Source organism: Epinephelus fuscoguttatus, linkage group LG10 (genome assembly GCF_011397635.1).
Source record: "Epinephelus fuscoguttatus linkage group LG10, E.fuscoguttatus.final_Chr_v1".
NCBI lineage: Eukaryota > Metazoa > Chordata > Actinopteri > Perciformes > Serranidae > Epinephelus > Epinephelus fuscoguttatus.
Window position 1 is genome coordinate 6187935 of NC_064761.1, and position 16179 is coordinate 6204113.

General features: G+C 40.6%; 2 protein-coding genes and 1 pseudogene across 5 annotated transcripts in view; all 3 read right to left on the reverse strand.

The window, feature by feature from the left end:
- Nucleotides 1–3303, reverse strand: part of LOC125895883 (interferon-induced protein with tetratricopeptide repeats 1-like) — a 69777-nt pseudogene extending 66474 nt beyond the window's left edge.
- LOC125895882 (interferon-induced protein with tetratricopeptide repeats 1-like) overlaps nt 1–10356 on the reverse strand; it is a 33379-nt gene extending 23023 nt beyond the window's left edge. The window contains exons 1-2 of one of the 4 annotated variants that reach the window (XM_049588062.1): nt 10069–10301; nt 227–331 (exon numbers count right to left, since the gene is read on the reverse strand). In XM_049588062.1, coding sequence (XP_049444019.1) covers nt 227–331; nt 10069–10073 — 110 coding nt within the window. In that variant the 5' untranslated portion in view covers nt 10074–10301. Of the gene's footprint in view, nt 1–226; nt 332–4471; nt 7233–10068 lie in introns of those variants that run through there. The other 3 variants (XM_049588063.1, XM_049588066.1, XM_049588065.1) reach the window with 3 other exon arrangements.
- Nucleotides 10357–11545: 1189 nt separating this feature from the next.
- Nucleotides 11546–16004, reverse strand: LOC125895884 (interferon-induced protein with tetratricopeptide repeats 1-like). Its single transcript, XM_049588068.1, is given in 3 exon segments — nt 11546–14052; nt 14055–14509; nt 15576–16004. Coding segments are annotated over 3 exon segments (1314 nt in total). The 5' UTR covers nt 15584–16004; the 3' UTR covers nt 11546–13201.
- Between the last annotated feature and the right edge of the window lie 175 nt (nt 16005–16179).

The following is a 16179-nucleotide window of genomic DNA, read 5'->3' on the forward strand; positions in this document are numbered from 1 at the left end:
TATGTACATATAATGGTTATCTAATGCTAGGAATAGCCAGCATCCACTCGACTATCAGTTAGCTTACCATAATAATTCATCGGCTGGCTATCCACCTGGTAGAGACATTAATTTACTTGTAGCCTACAGTTTAGCCTACATAATACATGTATAACACGCATCCCTTGTCTTAAAATTTGTATCTAAAATGTAAGCCTAACATTCCGATTATCAAGACCAATATTACCTGCTGCATGTTCCTTGACACACCACTGAGGGCAGCGGGGTAGATCCTGAAGCATGCTGAACTGTTGGACTGCTGCTAGGAGGGGCCTTGTCCGTGGGCTGGCAACTGTTAGAAAAAACCCCCGAATAATTTAGCAATCTTCTCCTCCTGTTCTTTTCTCTACTGTCTTTTCTTCAACTGCTTTTGTATTTGAATGGCATGACTGCTTGCTTTTTTGTTTGTTTTTTTATATATATACTTTATTAATCCCCGAGGGGAAATCAATTTTTTCACTCTTGTTGTCAATTACACACAGGTCCGAACACACACATGCACAAACAGGACCTATACATGCACTAAGCGGAGAAATGTCAGAGTGAGGGGGCTGCCTTGCTCAGGTGCCCCGAGTGGGGTTGGGGGGGTTCAGTGTGCCTGAGTAGGGGCACCTCGGCAGTGCCTGCCGGAGGTGCACTGGCACCTCTCCAGCTACCAGTCCACGCTCCCTTTCTTGGTCCAGATGGGGACCCTCCGGTTCCCAACCCAAGTCTCTATGGACTGCCTTGGTGTGCTCAGCTCATCAGTCTTGACAGATTTTGTGCTTCACTTTGCCAGAGACTTTTTGTCTAGTTGCATGATCACATAGGGACTTAAGATTGAACATACACACATTACTCACCAATCATCATTTTATGTATATGACATAAATACCAAAACAATTTGAAAATATTAATTTGAATATTTTTCAAAAGTTTATTTATAGTTTTTATAGTTTATTTAGAATAAGCCTATAATTTTGTTATTGTTTACTTGCCACTGACTTTTTTGACACCATGACAGAGATGGGTTTGGACATAGTATGAAGGTCTCTAGAGGAAAAAACTATTGCAGCACAATGTCAGTAGGGCCTCACTCCTTGACAACTGTACTCGCTTGGGTCACACACCCCCATTCAGTGTGGGCCCCAGTGCAACTTCACTGTAATATACTCAGTAGATGGTGTAACAAAGTAACAATACTTTGTTACAGTGGTTAAGTTTTTTTTTTTTTTGGTATCTGTTTTGAACTTCATACAACATAGTCAACTTTTACTTTTTCTCCACATTTCCTAAATAAAATGTATACTTTTATTCTAATTCCCTTTTTTAATATTTTGGAGTAAAAGTAGTTTTTACTCCAGTTTACTCCACTATCTATGTATTTTTATGTCCTGAGTATTTTCGTTGCTGCACCACTTCAAAATGAAATCAGAAGCCTTGAGTTCAGCATTACCGCCGCCGTCATCTTGCTTTTTTGGAGCCAGTAGTGACTATATTTGGGTGAGAGGGTGGAGCTGTGAAGGAGCAAGGGGTGGATCTGACTGAGAAGCCGAGGACATTATAGGCAAACAGCCTGTCACTCAAAGCAGCCCCTAAGTCTTAATAAAATGTAAACGAGTAAGTTATCTAAAAAGTCATCTCTCACGCATTTTACGTCAAAAGAGTGGTGGTTAAGGTTAGGGTAAGGGTCATGGGAAGGCTACATCTTGTTATGCTACTGCTAAGTGAGCAATTAAATAATTTTAGCTATGAAGTCTTAAGTTCAAAGAGAGGTGGTTAAGGTTAGGATACAGGTAAAGGGAAGGGTTACATCTAGTTACTTATAAAGTGAATAATGTTTTTATATATTATGAATCATACGGTGGATTATTGCTGCATTTGGTCTCATGTATTCACTCCAGTGTAGCATTGTGGCACAGTTTAGATAGCCGTCATGTTGGGGGGCTTGTCTTGTACTAGTGGTGGGCACAGTTTGTTTGGTTGTTTTGTGTAAGCTAACAGAATGTGTCTGCAGTGATACATGTCTCCATTTTCAGCCCCAGAGGTTGCTGCTTGGTTAATCACATAAGGGGAAGTGCAAACAAGTGCTCTTAAAGCTGCAGTTAACTTTAAATTTCCAGGGAAGCCCAGGCTAGAGACCACATTCTACTCAATGATGAGACGGACTTCATGATGAAAGCAGAAAATGGTGTCCCACAGCAAAGAGGGTGGGTAATGATACAAGGAGATAAATGGCCTTTCCCAAACCACACCCTGAACCCTATCCACCTCCACTCCTTTTCCGTATTTACACAGAGGGTCCGCCACATTGAGTGCCATCCCACGCCAAGTAGTGAGGAGTGGAAGTAAATTATATAACCCTCTGACAGTGAGCCTGCACCAACGCCGTCTTACCGACCATGTGCAATGCCGTACTGTGTGGGTCATGGAAGACGCTCCCTACAAATAACCCAATAATGCCCACATGGGTGGTTTCGCCCAAACAAGCTCCACGTATGGAATGCTGCGGCAACCTGGGTACCAAATGCGTATGGGCCCAAATTGGGCATCTTATCTGGGGCCCACTTGGGTAAACCCACCCATGTAGGCACTTGGCACGGGGCCAATATGGAACCTGTGGACAATCCCATATTCAGCATGGCTCATTTTTCAGTCCATTCACTTCCCTCATGGGCCCCACATATAAAATGTTGGATAAAACTTTGAGAACACAATCGAACAGAAATTAGAAAGAAAATACAAATTTTAAAATCCCTTTGGCCCTGGCTGAAAGGGAAGAACGGAAAAGACAAACAAATATATTGAGAAACCTCAGCAAAGAATAAGAGGGAGAGAAATATTTAAACGACTTTTAAAGTTCATAATGTTGAAATTTCGGGCTCTGGGACTCTGAGAAAATGCCAAATACATTATCATTTAGGCTACTCCTACAGTGATATGAAATGCAGAACTCACCTCATCGTTTAGCTGTTTCCTCAACTCAGAAGTTCTCTAAATATTAGCCTACTGATTCTTCTTTCTTTTTCTTATTTCGATGCTGCTTTGGATTCGCTGGTCTGAAGTCAGTGATGCAACATCTGCTTTGCTGTAAATAATGTTGAGCATGCAGCAGAAGTGTTCACATTCATAGCCTGCTGAAGTCTAGGCGATGCCAAGGGCGGGGCATCTGGGTGATGTTCTGTGGTAATGCTCCTTGACTTTCGTTTCCCGGGAACTGAAACTTACTGCCACATCAGGTAAAAATCTTTAACATGACTCATCAAATTGTGTGGTTGTGTTTTCTCTTAAGCTGATTCATGGTTAGAAACGTTTTTTTTTTTTGTTTTTGTTTTTTAAGACAAAGAAGAATATGATGGCACACTAACCCATTTCTGTAGCTACACATCAAATGTAAATAATAACGTGCCCATTTCTTTAAAGTTAAACACATTTATATATGTAGCTGTGGACACTTTGAGCAGCGTCTGTCTGCAGAGTGATGAGGGGCTGTGACAGCTGCTACGTGAAGAAACCTACAGTATAACGCTCTGCTGCCACCTACAGTTTAAACCAGGTTACTGTTTGGTTACCACTTCACTCTATCAGGTCTTTGTTTACCTCAGGGGTGTCCAAATTATACTGAATGGAGGCCAGATTATATAATGTGAAAATACCTGGAGGGCCAGCTGCTTCTCGAATTATATGGCTTATTAAAGAAAAAAAGTCCTATAGGCTACAAATGAGACAAATGCAACTGTTTTATCTCTCAGTGGGAAAGTATTCAACTTTTCACCACTCCTGAAAGCTGCAGCCCTGCTGACAACTTTACACTTCTTTGCTGTGGTCATGTCTGCTCCCTAGCAGTCTGCTATTAGGTCACTGTCTGTTTGCTTGTTTACCATCTGTTTATGAAAACACATTAGGTCTGGCTGTATAGTTCCTACTTGGTGCATGTCTACAAACTGTATGATAGCCCTGCATGCTGAGGTGAATGGAAAACAATGCAAAGTGAACTTGCTTGACTCACCAACATTCTGTGATGGGCCACAGGCCAGGTCTGGCCCAGGTCTGGCCCTGGGCTGGACTTTGGATATGCCTGGTTTGACTGAAAAACCCCCCACATCTTTTCTGCACAAAAGCCCATATTTGATCATTTATGTTGTCATACAGTTGTATGTGTAGTCAGCCATGCTGACTTTAAAGTTGAGAGTAAAAATAAAATATAATTTGACAGTAGCTTTCAAAAGTTACACTTCACATAATGTCCATTGAGTGCCTTGTGTACAATATACTACATATATTTCAAAACAAACAGTAGGATGTGTTGAATGTTTTTCTATATTGACTTAAAAGTTGAAATATAAAAAATGATTTAGCTGTCAAAAGTTGTAAATGGAATATGTCTACCACAAGACTGTATGGAGTACAGTAATTAATTTCTTTTATAATAACCAGCAAAACTTCAATAAGATTTCTTAGTGTACATAATCTTTATTTAATACACACAAATACATTGTGTACAACTACATACAGCTTGGCACACTTAGCCTATACATCCTATACATCAAATAACAATGACATTACCAGTCTTATTTTTCTTAAAGCAGAGCATATTTATTATCGAGAGTGTTAATATAAACCTAAACAGCAGTGCAAAGGGAAAACATCAGCACAACAGGAAAAGAAAAACACCATGATTACATGAAAGTTGTAAAAAACATATATATGTTCAAAGTGCAATGTTATTTAAAGACCGTGCTCGTACTTTATTGGTTGATTCTGTCCTTTTCGTACAAATTTAGTGTAATACTGCTTACAGTTTTTCATTAGATATTTTTAAACAGCCTAATCTTCCATTAACTTTAGCTTGCTTTAACTAAAACTGACAGACACTTGTTGAAACCTGCCTTTTAAGGATACAGCTCAAAATACACCATTGTTCTTTGTGTTAGCCATGAAAAGACCAAAACCAACCATGAGTTCATTGAACTTTCCATGTTTTAAATTGGGTGTTGCTGTCTTCTTCCCTTTGAATTTAAATTCTGGCTGAAATTATCCACCATATTTAAGCTGTTTTCTAAGACCCACTGAAGCAAACTTTTTATGTGATGCCCTCTAGCTGAACACGTCGAATGCGTTAACACTGGCGAGCTAGCAAGTGTAGCACACTCATTAGCAAATATGGTGAGCAACTTTTAGTATATTGTGTCAAGCAGCACATTTGTGTTTACATCAGAGTGAAATAATCTTGGCTGCACCTCTGCTTAACATTCAGTTCTGGAGGCTTGTTGACATAGTGACTACTCAAATACTTGGTAAACTACTGTAGCTGGCGAGCTACACCATCAAAACGCTAGCCAACATTTTGCTCTGGGGACTGAGTTACTTTTGAAAAGAGGGAAAAGGCACTCAGAGCTAACAGTCAGATTGCTTGGTCACTTATGGGAGAATAAGTTCATACATTTTGTATTTAATAGCTGTATTTATTTGTACTATTTACAACCTCATTACTGTGCTAATCATCTTTTGTGGTGCACGTTACTGTATCCTAACTAATCCTAACTAATTATTTGACAAGCACTTTTAGCATAGACCCTACTGACTAATTTGAGGCATAAGCATGCTCACATTTATAATGGTGAAATCCATTTGTTTCAATAGACTCACTGTCAGAGGATTAGCAGGCATTAAACATATCTGCTCTAATTTGCATTTAATGGGCAAAATTTTAATTCATGCCATGCTGCCATCAGCGGGTCTTCACTCTCAGCTTCTCATACCAATTTTAACTTTATTTTAAGAAGTAATTATTTCTACAACTTCTACAAGTCTTTCCTGTTGTTTTTCCTAATGTGCAATCAAATTAATCAGTATACAGATCATTTTGGTGATGCAATTCCCATTAAAACCAGTGCTGTAAACACTATGGCTCTTGCAGGTTTGCCAGAAACTCCTCTATTTCTCTACACATGCGGTTCCTGCCTCTGTCTCTAATCCTCTCCAGAGCTTGGATGCTGTTCCCACGAAAGTAGGATTGTTGCGGTATCGCTGCTGCCTTCATGTGATATCTTATTGACCCGTTACGATCCTGTCTTTCAAAGTTTAAGTATTTTGCGTAGTGGTTGTAAATCATCTGTTTGTCCACAGGTTCAAGATCACTTAGTAGCAATTCATTGTATATCTGCTCAGCTTGAGCCTGGCCGTAGTTTGACTTTGCGTATATATTTGCAAGGTCTATTTTCTTCACAAGTGAAGAATGAGGGTAAAGAGAAATCACATCCTTAAGGAGACTGATTGCTCTGTCTATCATGCTTTGCCTTGGGCGACTGTCCCTGAAGAAAAGGATCTTCCATTTGTAGCAGAGTGCAGCACATCTCTTCAGATAACGCTCATCTGGATGGTTTTCCAGAGCCTCCTCTGCCAAATCAATGGCCTCATCAATAGATACATAGTGTCTGTAAACTCGTAATAACCCTTTTATACCGCTGTAGCTGCTGACAGGATTTCTCAAAACCCTTATGGCCAACTCACGTGCTTCATCTTCAATTCTGTCTCCTTTCTTAGCACATTCCTCAAGGTAGTGAACAGCGAGGTACAAGTTCTCTGGATCCTGCTCCTTGGCCAGTCTCATCTTCTCCAAGATGTCAGCCTCCAGCCCTGTTTCACTGTGCTTGAAAGCACCCACTAACCCTAAGACATGGCTGGTGTTCCACTCCACCATGCCTGGCTGCATCCTGATGGCTTTCTCAAAGTAATCTGCAGCCAGCTGCTTTTGTTCTGCGCTGAACTTCATCAGGGTCCAGGCTTTTTCAGCACACATCTCTGGATGGAGCTCATCCTGGCATGGAGATGGGTATTTATTGATCAGGGCATCGACCTTTGACAGGTAAGCCTGACTCTCTGCTTGTTCTCCCAGGTGATGGTGCAGCCAAGCCAGGTTCCCATAGTTCACCACTAACCAGGGACCTTCATCTGCGTTTCTCATCTGGCGGAAGGCCTCTGCAGCCTTGCTGAACAAACTCTGGGCATCTTCTTTAAACCCCAGGTCATACTGAATGAACCCACGCAGATTGTAAATGTGACCCAGCCAGCTGTTTCCCTCCTTGGTGCCAATGTCTTCCAGCTTGTCCTTGAGGCGGAGAAGTTTGGGCCTACCAGGGTCCAGATCCCAGGTGAAGTGGCACTGCAGGGCCTCCAGTTTGGACTCCAGTGTTGTTTGACTCTGAGCAGCACTGATGGAGAATACAGATAACACATATTCAAACACATCATCAGTAGGTTCATACAATATGCTGTGAAGTGTACTTTGTTTTTGTTTTGTTTTGTTTTTTTCAATAATTTCAATCATTGCACATTACAATCTTTGCATATTATCTTTGCATTATAATACACATCATACCATACTCTTTTTTTTTTAATAAATACTGTAGATTGAAAAGGAAAAAGCTGAAGCTGTACAGCTTATTTGTGCCTTCCCTTCATCCGTCCCATCAATAAATGATTGCAAGAATGGTAACACCATTGTTCATCTCATGTAGAGGAAGGGAAAAGAGGAAAGATAGAAATGGAGTATGGAGAATTGGATGGACAGTAAAGACATAAGGAAGGAAGGAATAGAGTAAAGAGCACTAGATGTGCAGGAAGGAAAGAAATGAAGGAAGGAATGGAGTAGGAAGCAGTAATACCACTACAGTCAAAATAATCTGTTAAAAGTAAAAGTCCCGCATTCAAAATGTCTCTCGAATTAAAGTATTAGCATCAGTACCAAAAGTAAATGCAGCCTAGTCATTACTGAAAAGGGCCCCATTTGCCTATACCTACGCCACCATTGTTAATGTAGTATACTCAGTAGATGGTGTAACAAAGTAACAATACTTTGTTACAGTGGTTAAGTTTTTTTTTTTTGTATCTGTTTTGAACTTCATACAACATAGTTAACTTTTACTTTTTCTCCACATTTCCTAAACAAAATGTATACTTTTATTCTCATTCCTTTATTTTTTTTTAATATTTTGGAGTAGAACTATTTTTTACTCTAGTTTCCTGAGTAGCCATGTCCTGAGTATTTTCAGTGCTGCACCACTTCAAAATGAAGTCAGAAGGTTTGATGAGTCAGTGGTCCTAGCTGGCATGTTAGATCCATAGACTTTATAAAACAATGGACAGAGCAACTGTAATATCACCCACTGGTTCGTGGACTCCCATTTCAAAGCCTTGAGTTCAGCATTACGGCCGCCGTCATCTTGCTTTTTTGGAGCCAGTAGTGACTATATTTGGGTGAGAGGGTGGAGCTGTGAAGGAGCAAGGGGTGGATCTGACTGAGAAGCCGAGGACACTATAGGCAAACAGCCTGTCACTCAAAGCAGCCCCTAACTCTTAATAAAATGTAAACGGGTGAGTTATCTAAAAAGTCATCCCTCACGTGTTATAAATGTTGAAATTAGCTATAGAGACCAAAACTGTTTTTTGCACAAGGCTGTAAACATGTTTATTTCTGAGTAAAACTGAAGCTGGGCATTTTAACATGGGTATCAATGGGGACTGACTGGCTCCTGGAGCCAGCCTCAAGTGGCCGTTCAATGAACTGCAGTTTCTGGCACCTCTGTGTTGGCGTTATTCATCTGAGTGGGTATAAATGCAGCTGGAGCAGCAACACGATTTGCCAACCACACCTACATGTCAGTCCACGATCAGCCCCCTTCGCTCCTTGGCCTGGAAGCAGAAGTCCCGAAAAAATTACTAAGTTAGCGATTAGCTAGCTATGACATTTTACGTCAAAAGAGTGGTGGTTAAGGTTAGGGTAAGGGTAAGGCTACATCTTGTTATGCTACTGCTAAGTGAGCAATTAGATCATTTTAGCTATGAAGTCTTAAGTTCAAAGAGAGGTGGTTAAGGTTAGGATATGGGTAAAGGGAAGGGTTACATCTAGTTACTTATAAAGTGAATCATGTTTTTATATATTATGAATATTACGGTGGATTATTGCTGCATTTGGTCTCATGTATTCACTCCAGTGTAGCATTGTGGCACAGTTTAGATGGCCGTCATGTTGGGGGGCTTGTCTTGTACTAGTGGTGGGCACAGTTTGTTTGGTTGTTTTGTGTAAGCTAACAGAATGTGCCTGCAGTGATACATGTCTCCATTTTCAGCCCCAGAGGTTGCTGCTTGGTTAATCACATAAGGGGAAGTGCAAACAAGTGCTCTTGTAGCTGCAGTTAACTTTCGATTTCCAGGGAAGCCCAGGCTAGAGACCACATTCTACTCAATGATGAGACGGACTTCATGATGAAAGCAGAAAATGGTGTCCCACAGCAAAGAGGGTGGGTAATGATACAAGGAGATAAATGGCCTTTCCCAAACCACACCCTGAACCCTATCCACCTCCACTCCTTTTCCGTATTTACACAGAGGGTCCGCCACATTGAGTGCCATCCCACGCCAAGTAGTGAGGAGTGGAAGTAAATTATATAACCCTCTGACAGTGAGCCTGCACCAACGCCGTCTTACCGACCATGTGCAATGCCGTACTGTGTGGGTCATGGAAGACGCTCCCTACAAATAACCCAATAATGCCCACATGGGTGGTTTCGCCCAAACAAGTTCCACGTATGGAATGCTGCGGCAACCTGGGTACCAAATGCGTATGGACCCAAATTGGGCATCTTATCTGGGGCCCACTTGGGTAAACCCACCCATGCAGGCACTTGGCACGGGGCCAATATGGAACCTGTGGACAATCCCATATTCAGCATGGCTCATTTTTCAGTCCATTCACTTCCCTCATGGGCCCCACATATAAAATGTTGGATAAAACTTTGAGAACACAATCGAACAGAAATTAGAAAGAAAATACAAATTTTAAAATCCCTTTGGCCCTGGCTGAAAGGGAAGAACGGAAAAGACAAACAAATATATTGAGAAACCTCAGCAAAGAATAAGAGGGAGAGAAATATTTAAACGACTTTTAAAGTTCATAATGTTGAAATTTCGGGCTCTGGGACTCTGAGAAAATGCCAAATACATTATCATTTAGGCTACTCCTACAGTGATATGCAATGCAGAACTCACCTCATCGTTTAGCTGTTTCCTCAACTCAGAAGTTCTTTAAATATTAGCCTACTGATTCTTCTTTCTTTTTTTTATCTCGATGCTGCTTTGGATTCGCTGGTATGAAGTCAGTGATGCAACATCTGCTTTGCTGTAAATAATGTTGAGCATGCAGCAGAAGTGTTCACATTCATAGCCTGCTGAAGTCTAGGCGATGCCAAGGGCGGGGCATCTGGGTGATGTTCTGTGGTAATGCTCCTTGACCTTCGTTTCCCGGGAACTGAAACTTACTGCCACATCAGGTAAAAATCTTTAACATGACTCATCAAATTGTGTGGTTGTGTTTTCTCTTAAGCTGATTCATGGTTAGAAACGTTTTTTTTTTGTTTTGTTTTTTAAGACAAAGAAGAATATGATGGCACACTAACCCATTTCTGTAGCTACACATCAAATGTAAATAATAACGTGCCCATTTCTTTAAAGTTAAACACATTTATATATGTAGCTGTGGACACTTTGAGCAGCGTCTGTCTGCAGAGTGATGAGGGGCTGTGACAGCTGCTATGTGAAGAAACCTACAGTATAACGCTCTGCTGCCACCTACAGTTTAAACCAGGTTACTGTTTGGTTACCGCTTCACTCTGTCAGGTCTTTGTTTACCTCAGGGGTGTCCAAATTATACTGAATGGAGGCCAGATTATATAATGTGAAAATACCTGGAGGGCCAGCTGCTTCTCGAATTATATGGCTTATTAAAGAAAAAAAGTCCTATAGGCTACAAATGAGACAAATGCAACTGTTTTATCTCTCAGTGGGAAAGTATTCAACTTTTCACCGCTCCTGAAAGCAGCAGCCCTGCTGACAACTTTACACTTCTTTGCTGTGGTCATGTCTGCTCCCTAGCAGTCTGCTATTAGGTCACTGTCTGTTTGCTTGTTTACCATCTGTTTATGAAAACACATTAGGTCTGGCTGTATAGTTCCTACTTGGTGCATGTCTACAAACTGTATGATAGCCCTGCATGCTGAGGTGAATGGAAAACAATGCAAAGTGAACTTGCTTGACTCACCAACATTCTGTGATGGGCCACAGGCCAGGTCTGGCCCTGGGCTGGACTTTGGATATGCCTGGTTTGACTGAAAAAACCCCCACATCTTTTCTGCACAAAAGCCCATATTTGATCATTTATGTTGTCATACAGTTGTATGTGTAGTCAGCCATGTTGACTTTAAAGTTGAGAGTAAAAATAAAATAAAATTTGACAGTAGCTTTCAAAAGTTACACTTCACATAATGTCCATTGAGTGCCTTGTGTACAATATACTACATATATTTCAAAACAAACAGTAGGATGTGTTGAATGTTTTTCTATATTGACTTAAAAGTTGAAATATAAAAAATGATTTAGCTGTCAAAAGTTGTAAATGGAATATGTCTACCACAAGACTGTATGGAGTACATTCATTTCTTATATAATAACCAGCAAAACTTCAATAAGATTTCTTAGTGTACATAATCTTTATTTAATACACACAAATACATTGTGTACAACTACATACAGCTTGGCACACTTAGCCTATACATCCTATACATCAAATAACAATGACATTACCAGTCTTATTTTTCTTAAAGCAGAGCATATTTATTATCGAGAGTGTTAATATAAACCTAAACAGCAGTGCAAAGGGAAAACATCAGCACAACAGGAAAAGAAAAACACCATGATTACATGAAAGTTGTAAAAAACATATTTGAACATGTCCAAAGTGGAATGATATTTAAAGACCTTGCTCATGTTATTGGATGATTCTGTCCTTTTCGTACAAAATTAGTGTAATACTGCTTACCGTTTTTCATTAGATATTTTTAAATAGCCTCATCTTCCATTAACTTTAGCTTGCTTTAACTAAAACTGACAGACACTTGTTGAAACCTGCCTTTTAAGGATACAGCTCAAAATACACCATTGTTCTTTGTGTTAGCCATGAAAAGACCAAAACCAACCATGAGTTCATTGAACTTTCTATGTTTTAAATTGGGTGTTGCTGTCTTCTTCCCTTTGAATTTAAATTCTGGCTGAAATTATCCACCATATTGGAGCTGTTTTCTAAGACCCACTGAAGCAAACTTTTTATGTGATGCCCTCTAGCTGAACACCTCAAATGCATTAACACTGGCAAGCTAGCAAGTGTAGCACACTCATTAGCAAATATGGTGAGCAACTTTTAGTATTTTGTGTCAAGTAGCACATTTGTGTTTACATCAGAGTGAAATAATCTTGGCTGCACCTCTGCTTAACATTCAGTTCTGGAGGCTTGTTGACATAGTGACTACTCAAATACTTGGTAAACTACTGTAGCTGGCGAGCTACACCATCAAAACGCTAGCCAACATTTTGCTCTGGGGACTGAGTTACTTTTGAAAAGAGGGAAAAGGCACTCAGAGCTAACAGTCAGATTGCTTGGTCACTTATGGGAGAATAAGTTCATACATTTTATATTTAATAGCTGTATTTATTTGTACTATTTACAACCTCATTACTGTGCTAATCATCTTTTGTGGTGCACATTACTGTACCCTGACAGAGGAGATTAAATAAAACTGGATGGTGACAGACAATTATGATAACTTCCTCAATTTTGGATACACCAGCTCTGGGCTGTCAGAATGACTTTCTGATGGTTGACAGCACAAATATGCGCAGCAAAGTTCGCTACATTTGATCTCAATGTAAAAAATCAAACTTACTTCACCTGCACAAGTGAACCCTTTAATGGCTGCATTTCCAATGAAACTAATTATTTGAAAAGCAGTCTTAGCATAGACCCTACTGACTAATTTGAGGCATAAGCATGCTCACATTTATAATGGTGAAATCCATTTGTTTCAATAGACTCACTGTCAGAGGATTAGCAGGCATTAAACATATCTGCTCTAATTTGCATTTAATGGGCAAAATTTTAATTCATGCCATGCTGCCATCAGCGGGTCTTCACTCTCAGCTTCTCATACCAATTTTAACTTTATTTTAAGAAGTAATTATTTCTATAACTTCTACAAGTTTTTCCTGTTGGTTTTCTTAATGTGCAATCAAATTAATCAGTATACAGATCATTTTGGTGATGCAATTCCCATTAAAACCAGTGCTGTAAATACTAAAGCTCTTGCAGGTTTGCCAGAAACTCCTCTATTTCTCTACACATGCGGTTCCTGCCTCTGTCTCTAATCCTCTCCAGAGCTTGGATGCTGTTCCCACGAAAGTAGGATTGTTGCGGTATCGCTGCTGCCTTCATGTGATATCTTATTGACCCGTTACGATCCTGTCTTTCAAAGTTTAAGTATTTTGCGTAGTGGTTGTAAATCATCTGTTTGTCCACAGGATCAGGAGGATCACTTTGTAGCAGTTCATTGTATATCTGCTCAGCTTGAGCCTGGCCGTAATTTGACTTTGCGTATATATTTGCAAGGTCTATTTTCTTCATACGTGAGGGCTGAGGGTAAAGAGAAATCACGTCCTTAAGGAGACTGATTGCTCTGTCTATCATGCTTTGCTTTGGGCGACTGTCCCTGAAGAAAAGGATCTTCCATTTGTAGCAGAGTGCAGCACATCTCTTCAGATAACGCTCATCTGGATGGTTTTCCAGAGCCTCCTCTGCCAAATCAATGGCCTCATCAATAGATACATAGTGTCTGTAAACTCGTAATAACCCTTTTATACCGCTGTAGCTGCTGACAGGATTTCTCAAAACCCTTATGGCCAACTCACGTGCTTCATCTTCAATTCTGTCTCCTTTCTTAGCACATTGCTCAAGGTAGTGAACAGCGAGGTACAAGTTCTCTGGATCCTGCTCCTTGGCCAGTCTCATCTTCTCCAAGATGTCAGCCTCCAGCCCTGTTTCACTGTGCTTGAAAGCACCCACTAACCCTAAGACATGGCTGGTGTACTCCACCATGCCTGGCTGCATCCTGATGGCTTTCTCAAAGTAATCTGCAGCCAGCTGCTTTGTTCTGTGCTGAACTTCATCAGGGTCCAGGCTTTTTCAGCACACATCTCTGGATGGAGCTCATCCTGGCATGGAGATGGGTATTTATTGATCAGGGCATCGACCTTTGACAGGTAAGCCTGACTCTCTGCTTGTTCTCCCAGGTGGTGGTGCAGCCAAGCCAGGTTCCCATAGTTCACCACTAACCAGGGACCTTCATCTGCGTTTCTCATCTGGCGGAAGGCCTCTGCAGCCTTGCTGAACAAACTCTGGGCATCTTCTTTAAACCCCAGGTCATACTGAATGAACCCACGCAGATTGTAAATGTGACCCAGCCAGCTGTTTCCCTCCTTGGTCCCAATGTCCTCTAGCTTGTGCCTGAGGCGGAGAAGTTTGGGCCTACCAGGGTCCAGATCCCAGGTGAAGTGGCACTGCAGGGCCTCCAGTTTGGACTCCAGTGTTGTTTGACTCTGAGCAGCACTGATGGAGAATACAGATAACACATATTCAAACACATCATCAGTAGGTTCATACAATATACTGTGAAGTGTACTTTGTTTGGATAACTATTGTTTATCTCATGAATGGAGGGAAAGGAGGAAAGATAGCAATGGAGTATGGAGAATTGGATGGACAGTAAAGACATAAGGAAGGAAGGAATAGAGTAAGGAGCACTAGATGTGCATGGAGGAAAGAAATGAAGGAAGGAATGGAGTAGGAAGCAGTAATACCACTACAGTCAAAATAATCTGTTAAAAGTAAAAGTCCTGCATTCAAAATGTCTCTCAAATTAAAGTAGCTATTAGCATCAGTACCAAAAGTAAATGCAGCCTACTCATTACTGAAAAGGGCCCCATTTGGATTCATACAGAATCATAACATCATCACATAATGTTGCAGCTCGTAAATGTGGTACTCATTTTAGTTACTTTATATACGTTGGGTAGTTTAATATATAGTAGTACATCAAACAAAAAAGGCGTAAAAGAAAGACAGATGGGGGGAAAAAAGACAAAAGATGGTGAGTTACGACATAAGAAAAGATGGCCAAAAGAGGTAAGGCAGGAGGAGGCAAGTAAGGAGCCTAGGAAGAGAAAGGAAAGGAAAGAAATGGTGAGAGACTCACAGCAAGGGTAAGTGGACTGAGAAAAAGAATTAACTGAACAAAAAAGATGGATTTATCATTTCTCCAATTTGTCCACCGAACTGATAGCCTAACTCCTGGCAGTGAGATAAAACCTTTAGAGAATGATCGACCAGTAACAATTGTTGAAAACAATAAATAAAATACAAGTAATTGAAATCCCTGTGGCTCTGACTGAGAGGGAAGAAGGCAGAAACACAGAGGAGAAGAATAAAGAAAGAATGCAGCACTGAAGGAAGCTGGCTGATTGAGGACACTGAACAGTAAGCTATATTTCTACATCATCATCATTGTCTTGTGGGATCCATAAAGTTAATATTTCCGACTCTGAGGCTTAAATAAATCATAATGATCGCCTTCTTAATATTAACTCATACATTGATATGAAATGTAGCTACTCACCTCATCATTCAGCTTCTTTGACTCAGTTGCTTAATAAATATCAGTTGGACGTCCAGCTTCTGCTTTGCTGTAAACGATGTGATGTTGCTGAGCACGCGGTGTTAATGTTCACAGTGAATCGGAAGTGATCGGAGGTTGGGCATTTGCTCAAAGTCCTGTTGTTTCTCTTAATGCACCTTAACTTTCGTTTTCCAAGAATGGGAACTACAGCCCCATCTGAAATAGCCTATACTAAAACATGACTCATCAGATTTTGTCATTTTAAGATGTTATAGTCTTAGAATGTTTTTTTCTTGAAGCCACACTGAGTGAAATAGGAAAATGTTGATACTTTGGGCAGCAGCTCTGCTCAGGACTCTGCTGTTTGCAGAGTTTCGGTATGGAGAACTGACATAGACCATGGGACACCTGCATAATAACGCTCTGCTGCCACCTATCGTTTTACCAAAGTCGTCATTTTTTCTTTTTCCAGTGTGGCGAAGGTATGACCCGCCCTACGCTCCCTCTGATTGGCTACGTGCAGCTTTGTGCTTTCGGCATGAGAACTGACGATTGGGTAAGGTTAGGCTTGGGTTAAAATGCATTGCTGTAAGAATATCAGGGT